At 35.3% G+C, this 20351-nt stretch overlaps 1 protein-coding gene across 1 annotated transcript in view; it reads left to right on the forward strand.

Moving 5' to 3' along the window:
• Window positions 1-20281, forward strand: part of LOC131064871 (signal recognition particle subunit SRP54, chloroplastic) — a 213632-nt gene extending 193351 nt beyond the window's left edge. The window contains exon 14 of the mRNA XM_057999170.2: window positions 19835-20281. Within this exon, the coding sequence (XP_057855153.1) occupies window positions 19835-19876 (42 nt within the window). The 3' untranslated portion in view covers window positions 19877-20281. The remainder of the gene's footprint in view (window positions 1-19834) is intronic.
• The last annotated feature ends 70 nt before the right edge of the window (window positions 20282-20351 follow it).

Below are 20351 nucleotides of genomic sequence, written 5' to 3' on the forward strand. Positions count from 1 at the left end.
GATATATTAGCTAGACAAGTTAGTAAAAAATTGGCTCTAACACCTAAAGAGGAAGAAAAGAAGCCAGCCAGCAAAGGGAAAGGAATCAAAATCACTAGGATGAGAGAAAAATATGGAATTATAAAAGAAAAGCTTCCAAGGGCTAATAATGAGAGAGATTATTTATAAGGTCGAAATGAAGGGGAAAGAACAAGAAGTTATGGGTTATGAGCCGGTAAGGTGGCCAACACCTGAAACCTTCACAATGGTAAATCTTGATAAGAATTGTGGGGAAAATATGAAGCTAGACTTCATGTTGATATAGGTGAAAAGCAAAAAAAATCAGAAGCCTAAAGGAATTGGATGGCACAGTGGATAATCTCTGCCCAAGTCAACTTAGATGACATGGCAATTGACATAAGAAATGCTGGAAGCTCTTTTATTGATAACCAGGCTACATTAAATATTGTCTCTTCAATACAACATAGTATAAGTTCTTCAGTTTCAAAAATAGAAAAACAAATTACTTCTTTGATGAATGATAGTGCTAGTGTAAGTTATCAGGTGAGACAACAACATCGGGATATAAAAACAGTAACTTCCACACTCTCTCACCAAGATGATTACTTACAGCATATCTATGAGAACCAAAAAAACTTTGAATCTTCTAGAAAACAAGATATAGATGAGCAGAAAATTCGTATAGATATGGTAGCTAAAAAATTAGAAAAGATTTGGCTAGTTACCAAGAAAATTAGGAAACATCAAATTGGCCGAGACAGTTCATTTGAGGAAGAGACAAAGAAGAGCCAAGTTCCTGAACCAAAACCTAAAAGAGTGGTGATGTTAAGGACCTCAAGAACCTGAATAGTTGAAAAAGTAGTAGAGTCTTCTATCAGAAGATCTAAACCTACTGCCAAGATCGCCATGCCTAAAATAAAGGAACACTCTTTGGCTGCGAAAGAAGAAGAGCCTATGGATTGGTTACAAGAACAAAACATTGAGGAGGAACAACCAGCACCTGTATATCTGGAAGAAGAACCTGGTTATGTGAATAAAGAGTCAGAGGAAGAAACATCAAGTGTAAAAAGTTTTGAGATATCAGCTTCTAATAATTCAGAATTAGATCATTTAGTACAATCTGTATATAGTTCAGTAGATGACTTTGAAGAATTAGATCTAGACTTTTCAGGTTACAACCAACTACAGACCACTAAGCCATGGGAATCTGTCAAGAAAATAGATATGGATGTAGAAATGAAGGATGCTTTAACAGAAAATTCTAGACCTGAACAAATCAGACCTTATTCAACTAGTGGCTACATCCTAAATATTGACAAGATTGTGGAACCATATGATGCTATCTGCACTTGGGTAGATACTCTGGAAAACATGTTTGACAGAACTAGTGGTTGGAATGAACCTACTAAGATCTTATATGTTGTAAGACTCTTACTAGGTAAACTAAGAAATTGGTGGAATAATTTGCCAGACAATGGACCTATAACCGAAATAGATGAGTATAATGCATTTGTAAAGAAAAAGGATATGGGAAAAAAGGATATCTTTGCTGAAAGCTTTGAAAGCTTCAAGCTTTTGTTAATTGATCTTTTTTGTGGAGAAATTAATAATCAAGAGTTAGAAACAAATAAAATGTTGCAATCTATGAAACTTAAAAATCTAGCCAAATTTCATGAATACAATTTAGTATTTGAAAAATATATGATTGCAGCAAACAAAATGCATGATTTAACAACAAAATAGTATTACTTGAATTCTTTGCCTTGTGGACTTGGAAAATGGGCAGAAGATTACATAATCAAGAAATAACATTTGACAGTAGATCAATGCACATTCCTAGAACTGAAAAGGTTCATTGGGTATAAACTAGAAAAGCAATGTTTGCTAGGAGCACTACAGGCAAATAAAGATGAATATAACTACACCTGCAATTTGAAAGAATTTTGTAATAATCCACCAATCAATCAGCTGACAGATTTGACACAACTCAAACAGTTTAAGAAGAGAGGCTGTGGAGGAGGAGGAAAGTGTATATGTAAGAAGTGTTCTAGAAATTATCATAATGGAGAAAAGAAATTTCCACCCAAGATCCAATAATTGGTCCATTCTTATCCTAGGCAAGGTCCATCTTGCTGTAATAGAAATAAATAAGAACAGATAGGCTTTAGCTAATATAATTAGGATCTTGGCAAATTATTATTCATTTGTATTCTCCTATATTCTTGAATGAATATAGGATGAATAATATAGTTTTATTCATATGTCAATAATTTTTTGCCACGCTCATCTCATGTACAAAAAAGAAAGCTCCTACAATAATGCAAGGATGGGGGAGATCGAGATTAACTATGCATACTCCTTCACAGTAGAAAACTTTGGATGGGACGGCCCTACAATTCTATGGGCCCCTACTATTCTAAAGGGGGGTTGTTTACCGGAAAGCCATCGCTGGACCATCCTTTTTTTGATTGGGATGATAGTTTTGAAAATAAAGATCACCAATTTTTTCCTTAATCTCGGGATAAATACGATCTGGAGGAGCTAATTCGAAATCTTCGGGTAAAATAAGAACAACTCTACATTTAAAGTTCCTTTCTTACCATTAGGGTCATCCTCAAAACTATAGGCTGGTCATCTATCGCTTGCTGGATAGGCAACCAGCCTATAGTTCTGAGGATGACGAGCAAAAACAGTAGTTCGTTTCCCAGATCGGGATCAAGACCTAGCAGCATAGCAAGCTCAGCTAGTGGAGACAGAGGCACAGGCAACAAAGCCTATTGATGGAGCTAGTGTGGTGTCTGCCCAAGGGCTTACTGGTTTAGGTAAATATCTTATGCATTCTCCTACTGGAGAAATTATTTTTGGAGGGGAAACGATGCGTTTTTGGGATCTTCGTGTTCCCTGGTTGGAACCTCTAAGAATCACTTTCAAGAAAAACAAACATGGTAAGTATGGATCAAGAAAGAAATATAAGGTGATCCCATACAGAAAGGGAAAAATTTCAAGAAGAACCCCGCCATGCTTACTAAGGAAAAGGAACAAAAAGGTCCCCAGGGGAATTAAATGCTTCATTTGTAAAGGACCTCATTATGCAATTGATTGTCCCAAGAAACTTAATCCTGGAACTAAAATATATGCCATGTTTGAGAGGGAAAATCAGGATTGGGACATTGTATGCAGTAAAGATTATTCTGATAAACTAGAAAGTTTGTATGAATTAATAGAAGTAGATCCTGACAAAGGATATATGCTAAAACATAAGGATCTAAAGGATAGGCTGAGGAGGCATGAACATAAAAGTTCATGATCAGAATCATCCTTTGAAGAAGATGACTATTTGGTTTCTCTACTTAAAGATACTTTAAAAGATAGAGATAAAAATTCAGATAGAGGAATCCAAAGATCTTCATAGAATCTCGGGAACCAAAGAAGATAGAAAGATAGCAGTCAAACAACACTCTACTACATTAAGGAAGCTTGAAGTAGAAAAAGTTGAGCTCAAAAAATGGCTCAAAAGACAAAAAAAACTTGAACACTTAGACCATGGATAGAAGAACTCGCCATGGGCTAGAGAAAAATCTTCTCCTTCAAATAATTCTTCCAAACATCACAAGGATACAGATTCTGATATTATTGTTGTCTTCAAAAAAATAGATCTTTTATCTGATGATACTACTAATCTTACTAGATTAGTTAAAACTCAACAGAAAGAGATCCGAAATCTTTCTGCCACAGTGGGAGAAATAAAGGATGTCTTGTTCAAAGCAGATCAACAACACGATGAGTCAGGATCTGAGCCAAGCACAGAGTCAGGAAAAGAAGAAGCAGAAAACAGCAGCAGCAGTGGTAACAACCTGATCAGAAAAACCAGAGATAAAGCTTGTTCTTTGTTATTGGCTAATCATGGCAATTTTATCAGGATAAATTTTTGTTTTCCGGGATTTAAAAGAATACCATTAGATGCATTTATTGACACAGGATCAGCCAGATCCTTAGCCAAAACAAATGCCATTCCACCAGAATTATGGAAACCACAGCCTGGTATACCAAATACTTACGCCATTAATGGAGAAAAGATAAAAATCGGCAGGTATGCACAAGATGTACTTATAGAAATAATGGGAAAGATGTTTGTTACTGATTTCATAGAATATAATGACTTAGATGATGATGTGCTCCTTGGTTATCTTTTTCTCACCAAGTATCAGCCACTTTAATTCTGTATACATATACATATCTGTATCTTAGATATACATATCAGCCACCAAGTATCTTAGATGATGATGTGCTGCTTATTTATTTGGTATATATATACATATCTGTATACATACATATATACCTGATTCCTGCAATCTAAAAAAAAATAAAAAAAAATAATGAATTAACTAAATAAATAACAGTATTTATTTAATTAATAGATGAAATAAGAATTAAATAAATAATATTTATTTAATTAAATAAGAAAAATTTTAGGTCTAAATTTTGCCCCCCTTTCAAACAATGCAATTTGTCACTTGTTTCAAAGAAGATTAAAACATAATGCATGTACATTTTCCAAATTAATTTCACTCCCAGAGCCAAGTTTTGCATTTTTAAATTTCTCAACCCAGCACTATCATCATCTTTTGCCTTACAAGCATTTTCCCAACTGACCAGTGGTATTTTCCTTTCTTCTTTTGACCCTTCCCGTAGGAAACGTTTGAATGTTTCTCAATGCTTTTCTCTACTTTGCTGATGAGGCATCTATTTTTCCAGGACATGGCCTTATTTTTACATTTATCCACCACTTCTTGCCAATGTCTTGTTGTACATATGCCACCAAATATCTGTACCCCCAGGTATTTGGCCGAGAGCTTGTCAATTTGGAATCTAAGAACTGCAGCTATCCTTCTCTGCATTGTGTTCTTAATTCTGAAGAAGTAGATCCTAGATCTATCCACATTCATTTTTTGCCCTGATTGTCCTTCATATTCCGTCAATGTTTCCCTTATACATTTGGCCTCCTTGATGCTAGCTTCCCCAAATAGAACAGCGTCATCTGTAAACTTTGAGTGGGTAATTCATGAACATTATTCAATCAGCTACTGTGCGCTTATCGTTGAGATATTTTCTTAACTTAGTCTCAGATAGGATTTATTAAAATGATGTGTTAGACTTTCACTTAGTTGAAAAAATGTGAACAAGGATCTAAATATCATTGTGGCTGACATATTTTCAAAATGTTTGATCATCTCTATAAGTGTTGACTGTAAGAACCAATGAGAAACACTCATTCCTAAATATCACTGTGGCTGACATAATCCTCAAAATGTTTGATCATCTCTATAAGTGTTGACTGTAAGAACTAATGAGAAACACTCATCCCAAATTTAAACAATTAGGAGTAGAGCATGAGTTACCGTCTATGTTTTAATTATCGTTTACTCTTTGTTCACCCAAAAAATATTATACACACACACACACATATGTATGTATGTACACACACATATATGTGTATATATATGTGTGTGTGTGTATATATGTGTATATGTATATATACACACACAGATATATATATATATACCAAATAAATAAAGTATTAAATCTAAACATTTAAACATTGTGTGTGTGTATTTATATGTATGTATATATATTGATGGGTGGAGAGCTATAGCTAAATAAGGAAAAAAGGAATGAAATCACCTTGACTTTGAGTTGAGGGAGAACATTAAAAAATTTACAAACATTAGGTCCATGCAATTGTTTAGGTCCACAATCATATAGATCATTTTTATAATATCGAAAGTGAACCACAATAACAAACATAAACTTCATTGATTCTAGAACACTCATTAACCATAAACAAATCACTTCTATCACAATGTATTTGGCTCAAAATTCCATATCTATATATACCAAAAATATTTACTGAATATATTTGATCAATTCCCTGACATACATGTTCACAAGATTTATCAAAAGAAGCCGTTTATTATTTAAACCTCTGAAGCACACATTGAAAGAATGAACTTTAGTGCATGCATTACCTTAATGTGATATTTTTAATTTTTGCTCCTTAGTGAATTGGAAATACATCAAAAAAACAAAATAGGCAGAACCCCTCCATTTGATACAAAGGGAGAACATAATAAGCATCCGTACATAAACAATGTAATTTTTCATTTTCTGCTTCTTGGGCTAATGAGAAACACATTGAAAAACAAATATAGGCAGAATATTTAGAAACTCTCTGTTCACATTTAACAAAATTGTTTACATCAATCCAGAAGAGATTGTGTTGGAACCCAAAAGCAGAATCACAGGGACCCATTTACCATGGTGATCATTAAAGCCAGAAAATCCTTATAGCAGATGCCTGACTGAGAAGAAGCACCAGCAGCCTCTATCATCTCCACAACATTCTCGTCATTCAATTGGTGCATTGCATCATCCATGAAGCTCTTCAAATCTCCCACGCTCACAACCCCATCTCCATCCCTGTCCATCACTCTGAATGCCTCCTCCAATGCACTGTTTCCTTCATTCTTTTGTTCCATCCTCATCAAACCAGTCATAAGCCCTTCAAACTCTTCAAATTCCACAAACCCATTATGATTTCTGTCTGCAACAGAGATCATGGATTCAATCTCCTCTCTACTAAGATAAGATTGTTTGTGGTTGTTGAAGAAGTCTTGGTTATCGTTGAAAGCAATTCTTCCATCTCCATCTTTGTCTAAGACATTGAAGACCTCTTTCACAGTAGGAGAATGGCCCCTCAATCCCCTCTTCTCCCTTCTCTCAGTTGGAGGGCACATTTTTTTTTCTTCCTCTAGTCTCTAAAAACTCAATGGGCGTTGTTAGATCTTTTTGCTTGTGATATCCCAAAACTAGTAGTTTTGGCTTTTCACAAATATTAGCATTAAATGCACAACTTTTACAGTTTCTGATCACTCAGACACCTGTGTGAAAGGTGAGAGTATATGGTGATTGGGATACTAACTGACAGGCATCAAGCTGCATAGTTGTACAATGTATGCATTGTGAAAAATTTAATCAATTAGCCATGTGTTAGCGGCATAGCCATCCAGCCTTACGAATTAAAGCTGATCTGGTGGTGAACCTCGCAGATGATTACAATTTAATTGATAAAGCATCTAAAAATTCAAATTCAGGAATTATGACAAATAGTTGGCTAGTAATTCGAAAGTGGATATTTTATTATTTTGTCAAAGAGTTCATATGTAACTAAAAACACATAAATTGAAAGATCCCAAATGGATCCTTTTGCTGTTGCTGCTGTAAATTCTTAATTAAACATACTATATTTTTGTAATTTTCCGGTGATCTTATAGAATAGACAGAAGTTGCAGAAAGGGATTGTTTCTTTTTGGGTTTTGATGTTATAAGTAAAGTAATTGATAAATAGCAACAACTGTGAAATAAAACAGTAAACAATGTTCATATGTAAGAACACTTAAGCAATCTGAAAATACTGCAAATCATACCAGGCAAATAACCTAGTTTTGTATTCAGCAAGAATCCATACATTTATTTGGAGTTGTTCTCAATTTGGATTGATGCCAGATGGAGGAATATTACTGGCAACGAACAAGGAAGACCAAATAAGCTGAATACAACCCTTCAAGCCAACATACAAACAAGGCGTGGTTGCAAAGGAGGCGTGGAAGCTGCATCAAATCACGTGCCAGCTGAAATAGACCAGCCGCCCTGTTGAAACCCCCAATATGCACGTTGGATCTTCAGGCCAAGAAGATGTGTCTTCTACCTCTGACAATCTCTGTGCAATCCTGGATAAATCCACTGTCAACTCCTGCTGAGGGCTACATCCCAGCAAGTTCAGACCTGGGGTTTACGTCTTAGACCAAAATCACTCTTCCAGAGCAATTCCCAAATTCGCAAGTTTCAAAATGATCAAAGATGCTATCAATTAGGTTTTCATCTCCTTATAACTCCTTTCCCTTTGCAAGTCGAACCCTAAAGAATATTAAAGCTTGCGCTTTATAATTAAAGTGACACTTTCCCAATTATGGCGTCAAACTATAGAAAAATATCACTTTATTGCGAATAAATAGCTTCAAGCATCCAAAACGACTCCGGGAGGTGAGAATCATGTAGCAAAGTTCAAGACCTTTTCAACGAGCTATAACACATAGGCATATCAAACCAGATGAAGCCAAAAACCCCTTATTACTCCGAAATGGCTATATACATAGCCTTATTTTAATTTATTTAATCGCTAACTTAGGAAATATTTAAATATATTAAAATATTTCCATAGATCCAATAATAGCCCAAAATAACCAACCAAACATGAATCTGACTTTGTCACTTGTCTGTGACTGATGCCACACAAGATGGGCCAACTGGCAATCCCATCCCTAAAATCTAGGGATGCTCCTAGAAACTAGGAAACACACCCAATCTTCCTGAAACTGAAACCATGGTATGGTCCTGTGGAACCTCAAATATGGAAACTGCCACAACTTCCTAAAAAGTAGGGAATCCCCCTAAAATCAAGGAACTGCTCCCAACGGCCCACAAACTACCTGAAACACCAACTCCGGATATTGATTTCTCTGTGTGAGTCTCTATCCACCACTGCCAGCCTACGAGACCCCCATAATAAGCTAACTCACATGTCTCTACTAGACAAACTAAAGAGGGGACATGACATAAATAGTTACCCAGAATAGAAGCTAGGATAAATTAGAATATAATGAGAGATGAACAATGAACAATGTTGAAGCCGAACCAGATAGCTGATAAATTACTGAAGAAATTAAAACTGTTGTTCTCAAACTGTTACAATAGCATGGTGCCGCTAAAAACCACGGTTGAGTCAAATTATAGTAGCTACCACAAATTGTAGATCATTATGGTCCGATAAGGTGTGACTAGTAATAGATATGGAAGAGCTAAATAGTAAACAGCCAAAACTGGGCGCAACAAATAGTCCCGGTGGCTGGCTGAAAGGCCATTTTAGCTGCTTAATCATACGTCTGAAGAATACTTGAACTGTAAGTTCACTTGGGAGCACTGAACGTCTGAAAGGCCATAAATTTTTTTAATTCGCCCCTATATTAAACAGCAAAATTAACATTAGATACAGATATTCATCATTAATTGCCCTCCAAAGATGATATAGTATGGCAGGCTGAAGGAAACAGTGGTATGGTGACCTTGATGCAATAAACCATACTTTTAACATTCTTCAAAAGGTACGGCAATGCTAATTTTGTAGCAGCCAAAAGACTTACAAATATTTTAATCCTTTAGCAGTTTTTTTTACCTCTAGACTACAGCCGGCAGGACCCACAAATAGGCAGAAAATTAATGTTTTAACCGCTTTTTGAAAATAAGACAGTAGCAAAAGGATACCATAAAGTTTTGAAGTCAGATTTTTGTCTCCTTATAAAGGTTGTCTGTAATATCCCGGATAATTTTTGTTTTGTTTTAATGCAATAAGGATTACAAACAAACACCATAACCCGTTAAGGTTAGAAAATATAATCTCAATACTGCTGAAAGTAACCCTTCCACTTTCTGATCACCAAGAGGGCAATGTGGGAAGGTGAGAGCATACGGTGATAAGGGGTTCGTTAGCTCACTGATCTACTGGAAATTAAAATGCAAGTATAATACTGGGCGGCAAGCCAGCTCCTTCCATTTTTCAGCGGGATGAAGACGAAGAACTTGGCGGTAAACCAGCCAAGGGAACAAAAGTATAACCAGAACCAAATCACTCTACTGCTTATGCAGCGGGAGGACTTATGCATAAAAACTATCACTCGACCGCATATTTCAGCAGGAGGACAATACCACTCCACCACTTATTTAGTGGGAGGACAAAAGTACAAATGAAATTACAAAACACTAAGGCGGCCCTGCCAGCCTCTTCCACTTATGGAGTGGGGATTACAATGAGCACTTCAAGTTCAATAAGAGGTTAGTACTACTAACCAATGATACAAGATGATTACAATGAAGTACTACAAACACTCAATCATAGACTAAAACTGATTTCAAGCTAAAACATAAAACAACAATTCTGATATAAATACCAGCATCTCCTGAAATGGGCCAGCAACATAGAAATGCACATAACTCTTCCGAATTAGCTCCAAAATGCTCACGAACTCAGGCGAACAACTGCTAAGACCAAGGCGAACAAACTAGAAGCTTAAACCAGCACCAAAATCACCACACACTGATGGCACGCAAACCAAGGCAACTCCAAAAGATATGGCCAACTGAGAATTTCGATTTGCTCCCAAAAATTCTAATCAATATTAAATCAAACGCCCTTCCAAAGGAATGATCGTCTCTCCAATACGTTTCCGACGAGCCTCTACCCAGAAGAAACAGATACTCAGGCAAAGATTTATGAACAGAAATCTGCTTCAGCCACTCCAAACCAGCAACATAGAAAACTCACCAAAACTCAAACTGAAAATCCTCACACCAAAATCCACTTTCAATCACACCCACGAGCTAGATACTATATTGCAAGTACGAAACTGTGTTAGCTAGGAAGCCTCAACTCCGAAGCTCTGTTTTGCTCTCCATTTCGACAACATAACAATGCAAATTCTTTAGATGATCCAAATGAGATCTCAAGGCTCTTATTTATAACTTTTTTGCTCCCTAAATTCAAATGCAAATGCACCCAAATACACCCAAATTACATGCCACTTCATTACATCCCAAGGGCGCCCAAACACATTTAAAAAATATTAAATAAGTTCCCTCAAGGATGGCGTCCCCTTCCCTTAGACAAGTTCGAACTTTGCCTAGGACAACTTGTTGCAAACAAAACATAGAGTGATGCTCATGGAATAAGTTCGATTTCCCTTATGTCATTGACTTAGGAAAAATTGATAAAATCACTTGAATAAAATAAACTTCTATTTCCCCAAGTCGTCCAAAATAATATAATTAAATATTAACCTTAGAATGCAGTGTTAATATTTAATAAATCATCCGGCAAGCCAAATACTGCTCAAAACCCAAATGAATTGAGGGCTGAAGTGCCGAACCATCCACTGGACTGAACAAAATCTCTGAACTGCCCTGCTATAAATAGAACAACCTGAACTGATATTTACTAATAATAGTAAGTCAAGCAATATAGCTCTAAAAAACATAATTTTCGCACCCAGTGACAGAACATGGAAAATTCAGTAAGATAGCATCATCCAAACAGTCAACCCCTAGCTTACTAAAAATAGTAAGTTTATGCTGCACCAACGTTTGAAACCCTAATTCTTCATTCCACATAGCCTACGGGTCCCTGAGATAGGCCAATGTACCACTGAAAGCGAATCATTGAGAAGGGGACATTACATTGTCTTCTGGTTTTCGGCGGAGTGGACAATTAGTGTGGTTATACCTATCTTTAAAAGTGGGGATATCAACAACCCATCTAATAACCCCCTTCTAGGCAAACTTTTTGGGAACATGGTGGAGCGTAAAATCAACAGTTGGGCAGAAGAGGAAGGAAAAAAGGCCAAAGGTCAAGCTAGTTTTAGACCTAGACATTCCACCATTGATCATTGCATCACTCTTCGGCATTTGATAGAGAAAATATGGGACAATCAAGGGGAAGAAGCATATTGTTGTTTTGTGGACTTTAAGAAAGCCTTTGACATGGTGCCTAGAGACAAACTATGGAATAGAATCAAAGATTTGGGTATCCCTGACATGTATAGTGCGGCAGTCCATAGACTATATGAGAAAATTAGAGCTAAAATCAGAACTAGGGAAGGAATGTCCGAGTGTTTTGGTAGTGACATTGGCGTTAAGCAGGGATGTCCTCTTTCTCTCACTTTGTTTGGTTTATACATTGATAAATTAGAAACATGGTTAAACATATCGGACGATGAAGGTGTTCAACTTGCAGGTCATGTGGTGAAATTACTTTTATACGTTGATGATCTTATCCTAATCTCTAAAACAGCTCATGGTTTAAGAGATCACTTAAGGGCTCTGAGAATTTTTGTCAGGAGGTGGGGATGCAAGTGAACATTACCAAAACCAAGATCATGATCTTCTCTTTAAAGAGGAAAGATAAACAAATTACCTTTCTTTTCAAAGGTAGTCCGTTGGAAATTGTGAAAGAATACAAATTCCTTGGGATTGAATTCCATTATAAGCTTAGTTGGGAGACTTGTAGAGCGAAAAGGATACAGGGGGGATGGAAAGCGTCACATTTACTTCAAAATCGGTGCAAAAAAGCTGAATTGTGGGATTGGCAAACCAGGAAAACTCTTTTTGGTTTGTTGGTCACGACAGTTGTTCTCTATGGTTGTGAAGTTTGGGGAGGCAGCATGTCAACCTGTGGATGGAGACAGTTAGAAAGAATTCAAAAGCACCTAATCACAAGCAATCTCAAAGTTAAAACATCAGTGCCTTTTGAAATCCTTTTAGCGGAAGCGGGTACTTTTCCGTTGGAGGCATCAACTTTAACCTGGTTAATAAGTTATCTAAAGAAGGTTGAAAATATGAATAACCAACGGTGGCCCAAGATTGTGATGGAAGGCCTTAACTGTAGGAAGAAAACCTAGATGAAACAAAACAAAAAGTAGTTGAACAAGTGGAACATCAAGCTGCACGAATGTCCTAATACCAATGAGGAAATAAAGAAGTTCATCATAGAAAAGTTTCAAACTGCCATGTGGACTAACCGCATTGGTCGTAAAAAGGCGTATTACATCAAAGAGTTTAACCCAACTTGGAACATGGAGAGAAATCTTACTTAGGGACAATTATTAAAGGGAAGGCAAGGCTGTTAGTGGCACAGTTGAGGATTGGTTCGCATCATCTTAGGTGTGAAATGGGTAGGTGGCAAAGGCCCAAAGAGATATGGGAAGAGAGAACTTGCTTGTTCTGCAGGTTGGGTGCTATAGAGATTGAACGACACTTTCTCTTTGAGTGCACTGCATATGATGATATTCATTATTCGCGCTCAATTTGAGTTCATCTTTAAAGCTGACAACATGTATCATTTATTTGATGAGGGCAAGATCAATCAAACTGCTAGCTACCTAGTCAAGATACATAGCAGGAGATCAGACATGGAAAAGAATCTGCAAAGGGTTTAGTGTTGTGACTTTCTTGGTCCCATAGACTGATCAGTCTCGTGGACATCAGTAAAATCATTCATTCATTCATTCATCAGTATTTTAACACTCACATAAGCTGTGATAATTCCTTTTTTACAAAATTCCATATAATTGTACGATGGCCAAACAAAAGGAACATTGTGAAGGCTTCAAGAAATGGTCTTCTGTACTATATACAGCCTCACAAAACATAAGCTAATTGAACATCAACAGCTCCTCAATGACTATCAATAACAAAATATGGTACGACCAAATAATATAAAAAATATTAACCAGCAGTTTATACCAAAACTGATAATTGTAATTAACAAAGTAGGATACTGAAACATTGATACATACAAACTCAAATTTCATTTGAAAATTCATTGCGTGAACTGTAAAATCTTCAATCTTTGGGTCACTCTGGAAATCTTCAATAAGCTTCTAAAACAAACAAACTTTCTGCTCAAATGCAATCCTTGGAGCGAATCGCCTCTATATGATCATATGGTTTTTGTATCCAAATCCAATGAGGAAACTAAGAGGATTTTTGTCCTCTGTTTTCTTAATCAAGAAGGTTTTTGTCCTTTGGCTAAAAGATGAACAAGTGCTCAACCCCTTTGGCTAAAAGATGAACAACAAGTGTTCAACCTTCAAGAAAAGGGTTTTGGGCAAATATTTAATGGATTCTTTTTCTTCAGGCCCATTTTTTTATAATCTCCTATTTGCTAGTTTTAGCCCTCCAAAATAAGTCTCTTATTTTTAATTTAATATTTCATTTTGTACCTTGGCCTAGCAACATCAAATCAGGCCCTCTTTTGAAAATACTTTATAACGTCACTTTGAGGTACTTTATAATTTAATAATAAAATATAAGTTTCCTTTTATAAAATTAAAGTTACATTTTCAGCAACTTAAATTAAATCATTAAGTTATTTCCTTAGTTTGAAAAAGGGACATGGCATAGCTTGTTCTTGGAGTAAGTTCTGTAACTGTTAAATGAAACAACTCCTACCAAAAAACATTGAGGAATTTGCTGTCTCAATTAACAATATTTTTAGGCAACCCATGTAGCTTAAACACCTTTTTGAGAAATAAATTGGCCATTTGGGGGCTTCAAATTTTGAAGAAATAAGTGTGCATACTTAGTTAACCTATCCACAACAATATAAATGCAATTTTTTATTTTTACCTTGGAGAGACCTATAATGAAGTCCATGGATATGCTTTCTCACTTCTAATCAGGAATAGAAAAATTCTGTAACAATTTTGTAGGAAAAACTGTGCATCTCTTTGTTTTATTGACAAACAATGCATTCTTCAATATGCTTAAGGACATCGTCCTTAAGTCCCTTCTAAGAGATTCTCTTCTTGATCTATTTATATGTTTTGTATTATTTTGAATGCCTTGCTAATGGTGCATAATGGAAGGATCTCAAAATCTTCTCCCTCATCTTGGATTTTGGAATTAAGAAATTTCTGTTTTTATAGAGGATAAGACCATCTATCATTAAATACCTGTCATCCTTCACTTCCCCATTAAGGAGATTATTAGCAAATGCATTTTTAGTGAACTCTGCCATAACGATAACCTTTCAATCAGTGGTAATAATAGAAACAAACATAAATCAGGCTTTCTAGAAAGTCCATCAGAAATTACATTCATTTTTCCTTTCATATATTCTATGTCAAAATTATAAGCTTGAAGCTTGTATAACCACTTTCGTTATTTGTCATTCAAATCTTGTTGGACAAGGAGGAGTTTCAAGTTGTTATGATTTATCTTCGTCACAAATCTGATACAAACTAGATATTGTCTAAGCTCTTACAAAATATGCATGATGGCTAACATCTCTTTGTCATAAATAGAGAGGCCATCATCTCTATTCATTCAACTTCATGTTTTCAACTGGTATGGGCTGCTCCTTTAATGTTAATACAATTCTAATCTTTTCCCTCAACGTATCACATTCTATAACAAATGGAAAAGAAAACTTTGGTACAACAAGTATAGGACATGAGCTAGCAAAAACTTCTTGTGGTAATTGTAACCATGCAAAAGCTCCTTTCTTGGCCATATCCATAAAAGGTGTTGCAAGCTATGAAACCCTTTAACAAATCTTTTGTAATAACTGCAAAAGCCAAGGAATCCTTTTAACTCTGTCAATGTGGTAGCAGGAGGCAAATCTAAGATGGCTTCAATCTTCGACCCACTTGAACATTTTGAGCATTAATGATATGGCTTAATTTTTTTTAAAATGTCATTCTCAAACTCACCTTTAGATTCCTTTGCAAAAAAAGAGCTTACTGCTCTAATATACCTAGAAATGTACTCAATGCTTCAAGTGAGATGTATTTTGTAATTGTATTCTGCATAAAATTTATGTTTTTTTAGGTAATTCAAGTATTTTTGAAGTCATGTTGTTTTAACAAATATTTATCGAGGTGATATACATACATGGATGTATATATGGATAAAAATTGATATATAGTATATGTGTGCATGTGTATATATGCATACTTATATCTATAAATAGAGATATAACTATAGATACATATCTATAAGTAGAGATATATCCATGTATGCAAGTTTTTGTCTCTATCTCTATACATAGACACACGTATGTATAGATTTACAACCATGATTGTAAGTGTATGTGTGTTTTATCAACAAAATTAAATGTTGTTGCGATAAACACCTTGACCTTGCATGTGTTATGAAAGCAGCCTTCTACCGGGTTAAGTGTTGGTCTAAGGCAACCTCCTTCCCCTGTGATCTTTCTTAGAGGCTTTGATTATTAACTAGTCTCAATACCCATTTTGTAAGTTGGAAATTTAAATTACACTTATTTTTTTTAAGGTTAGAGATTGTAAGGGTTCTAATAGACAAAGCCGTCATAAAATCAGATTATTTTTAAAGACAACACAGTTACATACATGGGTGTATCTCCACTTAGGATGTAGCTATTCTGGCTCCAAAAACGCACAAACGTACTACGGAAAGTCAATAACACAAAAGCTAGTCATGCATTACACACCGCTGATCATGCAAGCAATGGTTGCGATTTTCCAAGTAGTCAATAACACGAAGTACGACGCAGCGGTTTTGGAGCCAATTTAGCCACGGCCCTCTACTTATAGATATACATGTGTACCTATTTGTATATACACATGCACACACAATGTATCTCTCTACCATGTACATATATACATAAAATATATCTTTATTAATCTATATATACACATACACATAGATGATGTATACTGTATGTAGATGTGTATGCGACTGGTAAATGAATAAAACCTCTAAAAAGGCTCATATGAGACGAAGCTCCCCCAAGACTAACACTAACGTGGAGGAAGAAGGCTACCATACCTTACATTCAAGGTACAATATAAATGTTGGCCAAGATTTTGAAAATAAACGGCATAATGATCTACTTAAAACCTTAAGAATTCTCTAAAACAACCTTACTCAAAACCCATCATGACCCTAAACCCAGGAAAGGTGTTTTTGAGGCTGTTATTCCCTACAGTGGCAAGAAGTAAACACACTTCTGGTATTGTACATCGACGTTGACCGAAAATTTGCTTCACACCAAACATGGTTCAAATTAAACATACCAAGATTCTTTATTTAAGAGCCAAAGGAAGGATAGAAAAATTATGGAAAATAATAGAGATTTACAGTTGGAAGCTCAATCAAACTTAAAAATTCACAAACTTACTAAACTTTGATCAAGTTATGAAGTTTTAATTAGTTAGTGAATTAACTTAATTTATCATAGATCCCTAACCTTCTCTGTTCTCTTGTTTTGCCGACTTCCTACAGCTCTCGTCGTCACTAAAGTATTTGTAAGAGTACACTTTATCTTTTTTCTGATGAAGTATTGGCATAAATTTATTCCTCGATAACTGGTGTAACCGTGATATCCGATGTATCAAGCCTTAGCTTACCTATGCGTTTTTATCGAAAGGACGAATAAACTACCAAATCAAATTATCTCGTGAATTTCAATAGTTAAAGTTTTGGAAAAACTCGACGTTAGGGGAAGCAAATCTCTGGCTAAATGTAGTAGTTCGGATTACCTGTCAGACTTGAAAGCCAAAACTGGTGAATGTCATGGCAATCTAAACAAAGACTAGACTAGTACGATAAAGGCGAAATTTTCTTTCTTAATGGAGAGGAATATCAAGAATCACTTCAAAAATTTCAAATTTCAGTGGGTGTTGTTGAAATTTTTTAAGTTAATTTTAAAGGGTATGGTCATGAATCTTGTAGTGTAGTTTAAGGTTGAAATTTTAAACTTCCAAATTTATGGAAGCTGACAGTTTCATGAATTTGATTATTTAACATACTCAATTCAGTAGAGAAAAAGTATAAAATAACACGAAAATTAACTGGTAAAAATTGAAAGTATTCAGATGATTGACAAGTAGAAAAAAAACGAATCTAGTGGGACAATTTCTATACCCCCACCTTTTCCAGCCACTCAAATGTGCAGTCCAAAAAAGTAGGGGCTGTTCTTTTAGAAATTCCAATTAATCTTGTAGCATTTTTTTTTTTGTTTCATAGGACCTCTTGGACCTTAAAAATAGATCTTGAAGCCCCCTCCCATGGGACCTCGGCCTTAACATTCTCCAAGACAACAAGGGATGAAAGTTGGCTACAGTTCCAAAGTAATGTATCATATGAAGCGATGATAATGTTTCAACAAGTACAAACTCTACACCATATAATAGCTGCCACCTAATACCCCACATATAAAGTGGGCATACCTTTACCATGAAAAAGGGTAAGTGTTCTTAAGTTCGAGGGTAAACAAAGTGGTAAGGTTGTATTGAGGTGTAAGCATTTGTGATGGTGTAGATAGCTATGCAAGATAGCTTAATTGTATACATACATGACCATAAGAAGCAAGACTTGCATTAACATCTTATTGGAGATTATGCATTTGAATGGTAGATTTCAACATCATGAATCTTGTAGGAGTGTTAGCTCACACATGTTTAAGACTTTAAATTTTGGCATTTTGGCATTGTTGTAATGCACAATGTTGGATGGTTTGGTTGCATAATTGCAGTAGTTTTTTTGTTTGTAGGGAGATATAATGGCTAGCTCCAACAAGGTAGGCAAAAATAAGAAGGGAAGGAGCTCTTTGTTGGATTGTTGGATAAGGCAAATATTTTCTTGTGATTCCTTGGGAAAACTAGGGCTTGTGTGCAAGGTGTTGGGATAGTGAGATTTGGAATTTAGAAACAATTCAAAGTCAACTGTAAAGGGTGGATGCGTGGCTAAATTGGGCTTTGTGGTGTTGGATGCCAACCTTGTCTTTGGTTGGTAAAAATGTTCCAGCTGGGAGATTGTGGATATGGAAGAGACAAATGATATCAATTAGGTGTTAGTCTCAAAGCCTAAAGAGGTAAGGCAATTGGAGGAGAAACACCTTCGTCTCCCTCTAGATAATGGGTCTACAACAAGTTAGATGGTGAGACAGTGAAGTGAGAAATTTATTTTTTAAGGGACATTACTATGAGAACAATATTGGCAGAGCTTCATATATCTCATTATCAAGGTAGGCTAGAGTTGGTGAGTGACTACACCATCCTCTAGTGAATCAATTCACCACTAAAAGTATTGTCAAGAGCTTGGTAAGGGTATCCATTTCCCATATTTGGTGGGTCAAACTAAATTTTGGCATTGGTATTTGAGAGGAGTTGAGGGTGTGGTGGAAGAGGAGGTGGAAGTGCAAATGAGCCAAATAGTAGGGAGAAGTGGGGGATTGCTTCATTTTTGGGGTTAGTTGGTATAAGCTGGTTATCTCTTCTTGAGTTTAGGCTTTTTTGGTTGGTAAATGCAATTCTATTTTTAAGCTTGTTATGGTGGCTTTTGTATTGATTGGCATGTGTACAATATATTTTATTAATATTTTGATGTGCTTATTAGTAGCTAAAGCTTTGTAATTCTATATGGAATTCTTTATTATGTATGCATAGGTTGGGCTCTCCAACATATTTCTTACCAAATAATCTACCTTTTCCCACATCTAGAGGAAAATAGATCTCCTCAAATAATTGAAAATGATTTTATTCTACAATGTCTTGTTTTTAATCGGACAATTTAACTATCATGAAAGTTATATTACATAGTGTAGATGTATCAAGCATCATATGGTTAGAGTGATGCCTTTTTTGACAAACTAAATGATTAACATTGAACTTAAGTAGTATCAAACTTATACCATAATGGTTGCAACCTATCTGTATATGGAAATTATTATTTTGTGTATTAGATTTTAAAAAACAATTCTTTCCATATCATATCGTTGATAAAGAGTTAGAGGGATCATTGAGCCTCTCAATCACATGTGGATTAGACATCTTATATTTATTTTCAAATTCAAAATTATGAATTCTTTTGTTGATTTCAACTCCATTTTGGGAAGTGTGTAGTCATGGAAAATCTATATATAACACGACAATGTATTGTATGTTAATTGTGTTATGGTGTAATTCTCTTTTAATTTTTATAACATTAGGAATTTGCATTAAATTTGTCAAATGTTTTATGTAATGTTGAAAGAATAGAGTATTATTTTGGATTTTTGTGTGATAGTAAAAGGAGGCTTAAGTTAGTTGGATTTTGAAAATTAATGTGCTCAATTCTATATTATTTGCTTCGTGATTTTTGTTTTTCAATTGTTATCTGAAGTATGGTTTTGAAATATAAACAGGTGCCTCTAGGAAAAGCAAAGCGAAGGAGGAATAGAGTATGATGGATAAAATGACGTCTTTAGGGATTTATTCTAATCGCTCGAGAAAAATCGATTGTTCTACTATAATATCCCTCATTTACCTAACATGTATACAAGGGTCCTAGTCCCTTACAAAACCAAGCACACGAGGGATGCATAATATCATTGTTCTTTTCCAAAAAGCAATAATATTCTGTATAATATTGTAAGAAAATACTTTTGAAAAATGAACTCATGAGGAGTGCAATGAAAGGCAGTTAAGACATTCTAACACTCCCAATGTTTGGAGACTAAGATTTAAAAGCATGATACACCGATTAAAAAAAAATGATTTAAAAGCATAATACCATTCTAGGATATTAATTGCATTTATTTTTATTGTCAAACTCCAAAGCGAATAAAATAAAATAACATATCAAGATTCAATGCGATATCATCTAAATCAATTTGTTAAAACTTATAATATCATGTTGATCTTTAAACTTGTTCACACCCC

This window comes from Cryptomeria japonica, chromosome 5 (assembly GCF_030272615.1).
Source record: "Cryptomeria japonica chromosome 5, Sugi_1.0, whole genome shotgun sequence".
NCBI lineage: Eukaryota > Viridiplantae > Streptophyta > Pinopsida > Cupressales > Cupressaceae > Cryptomeria > Cryptomeria japonica.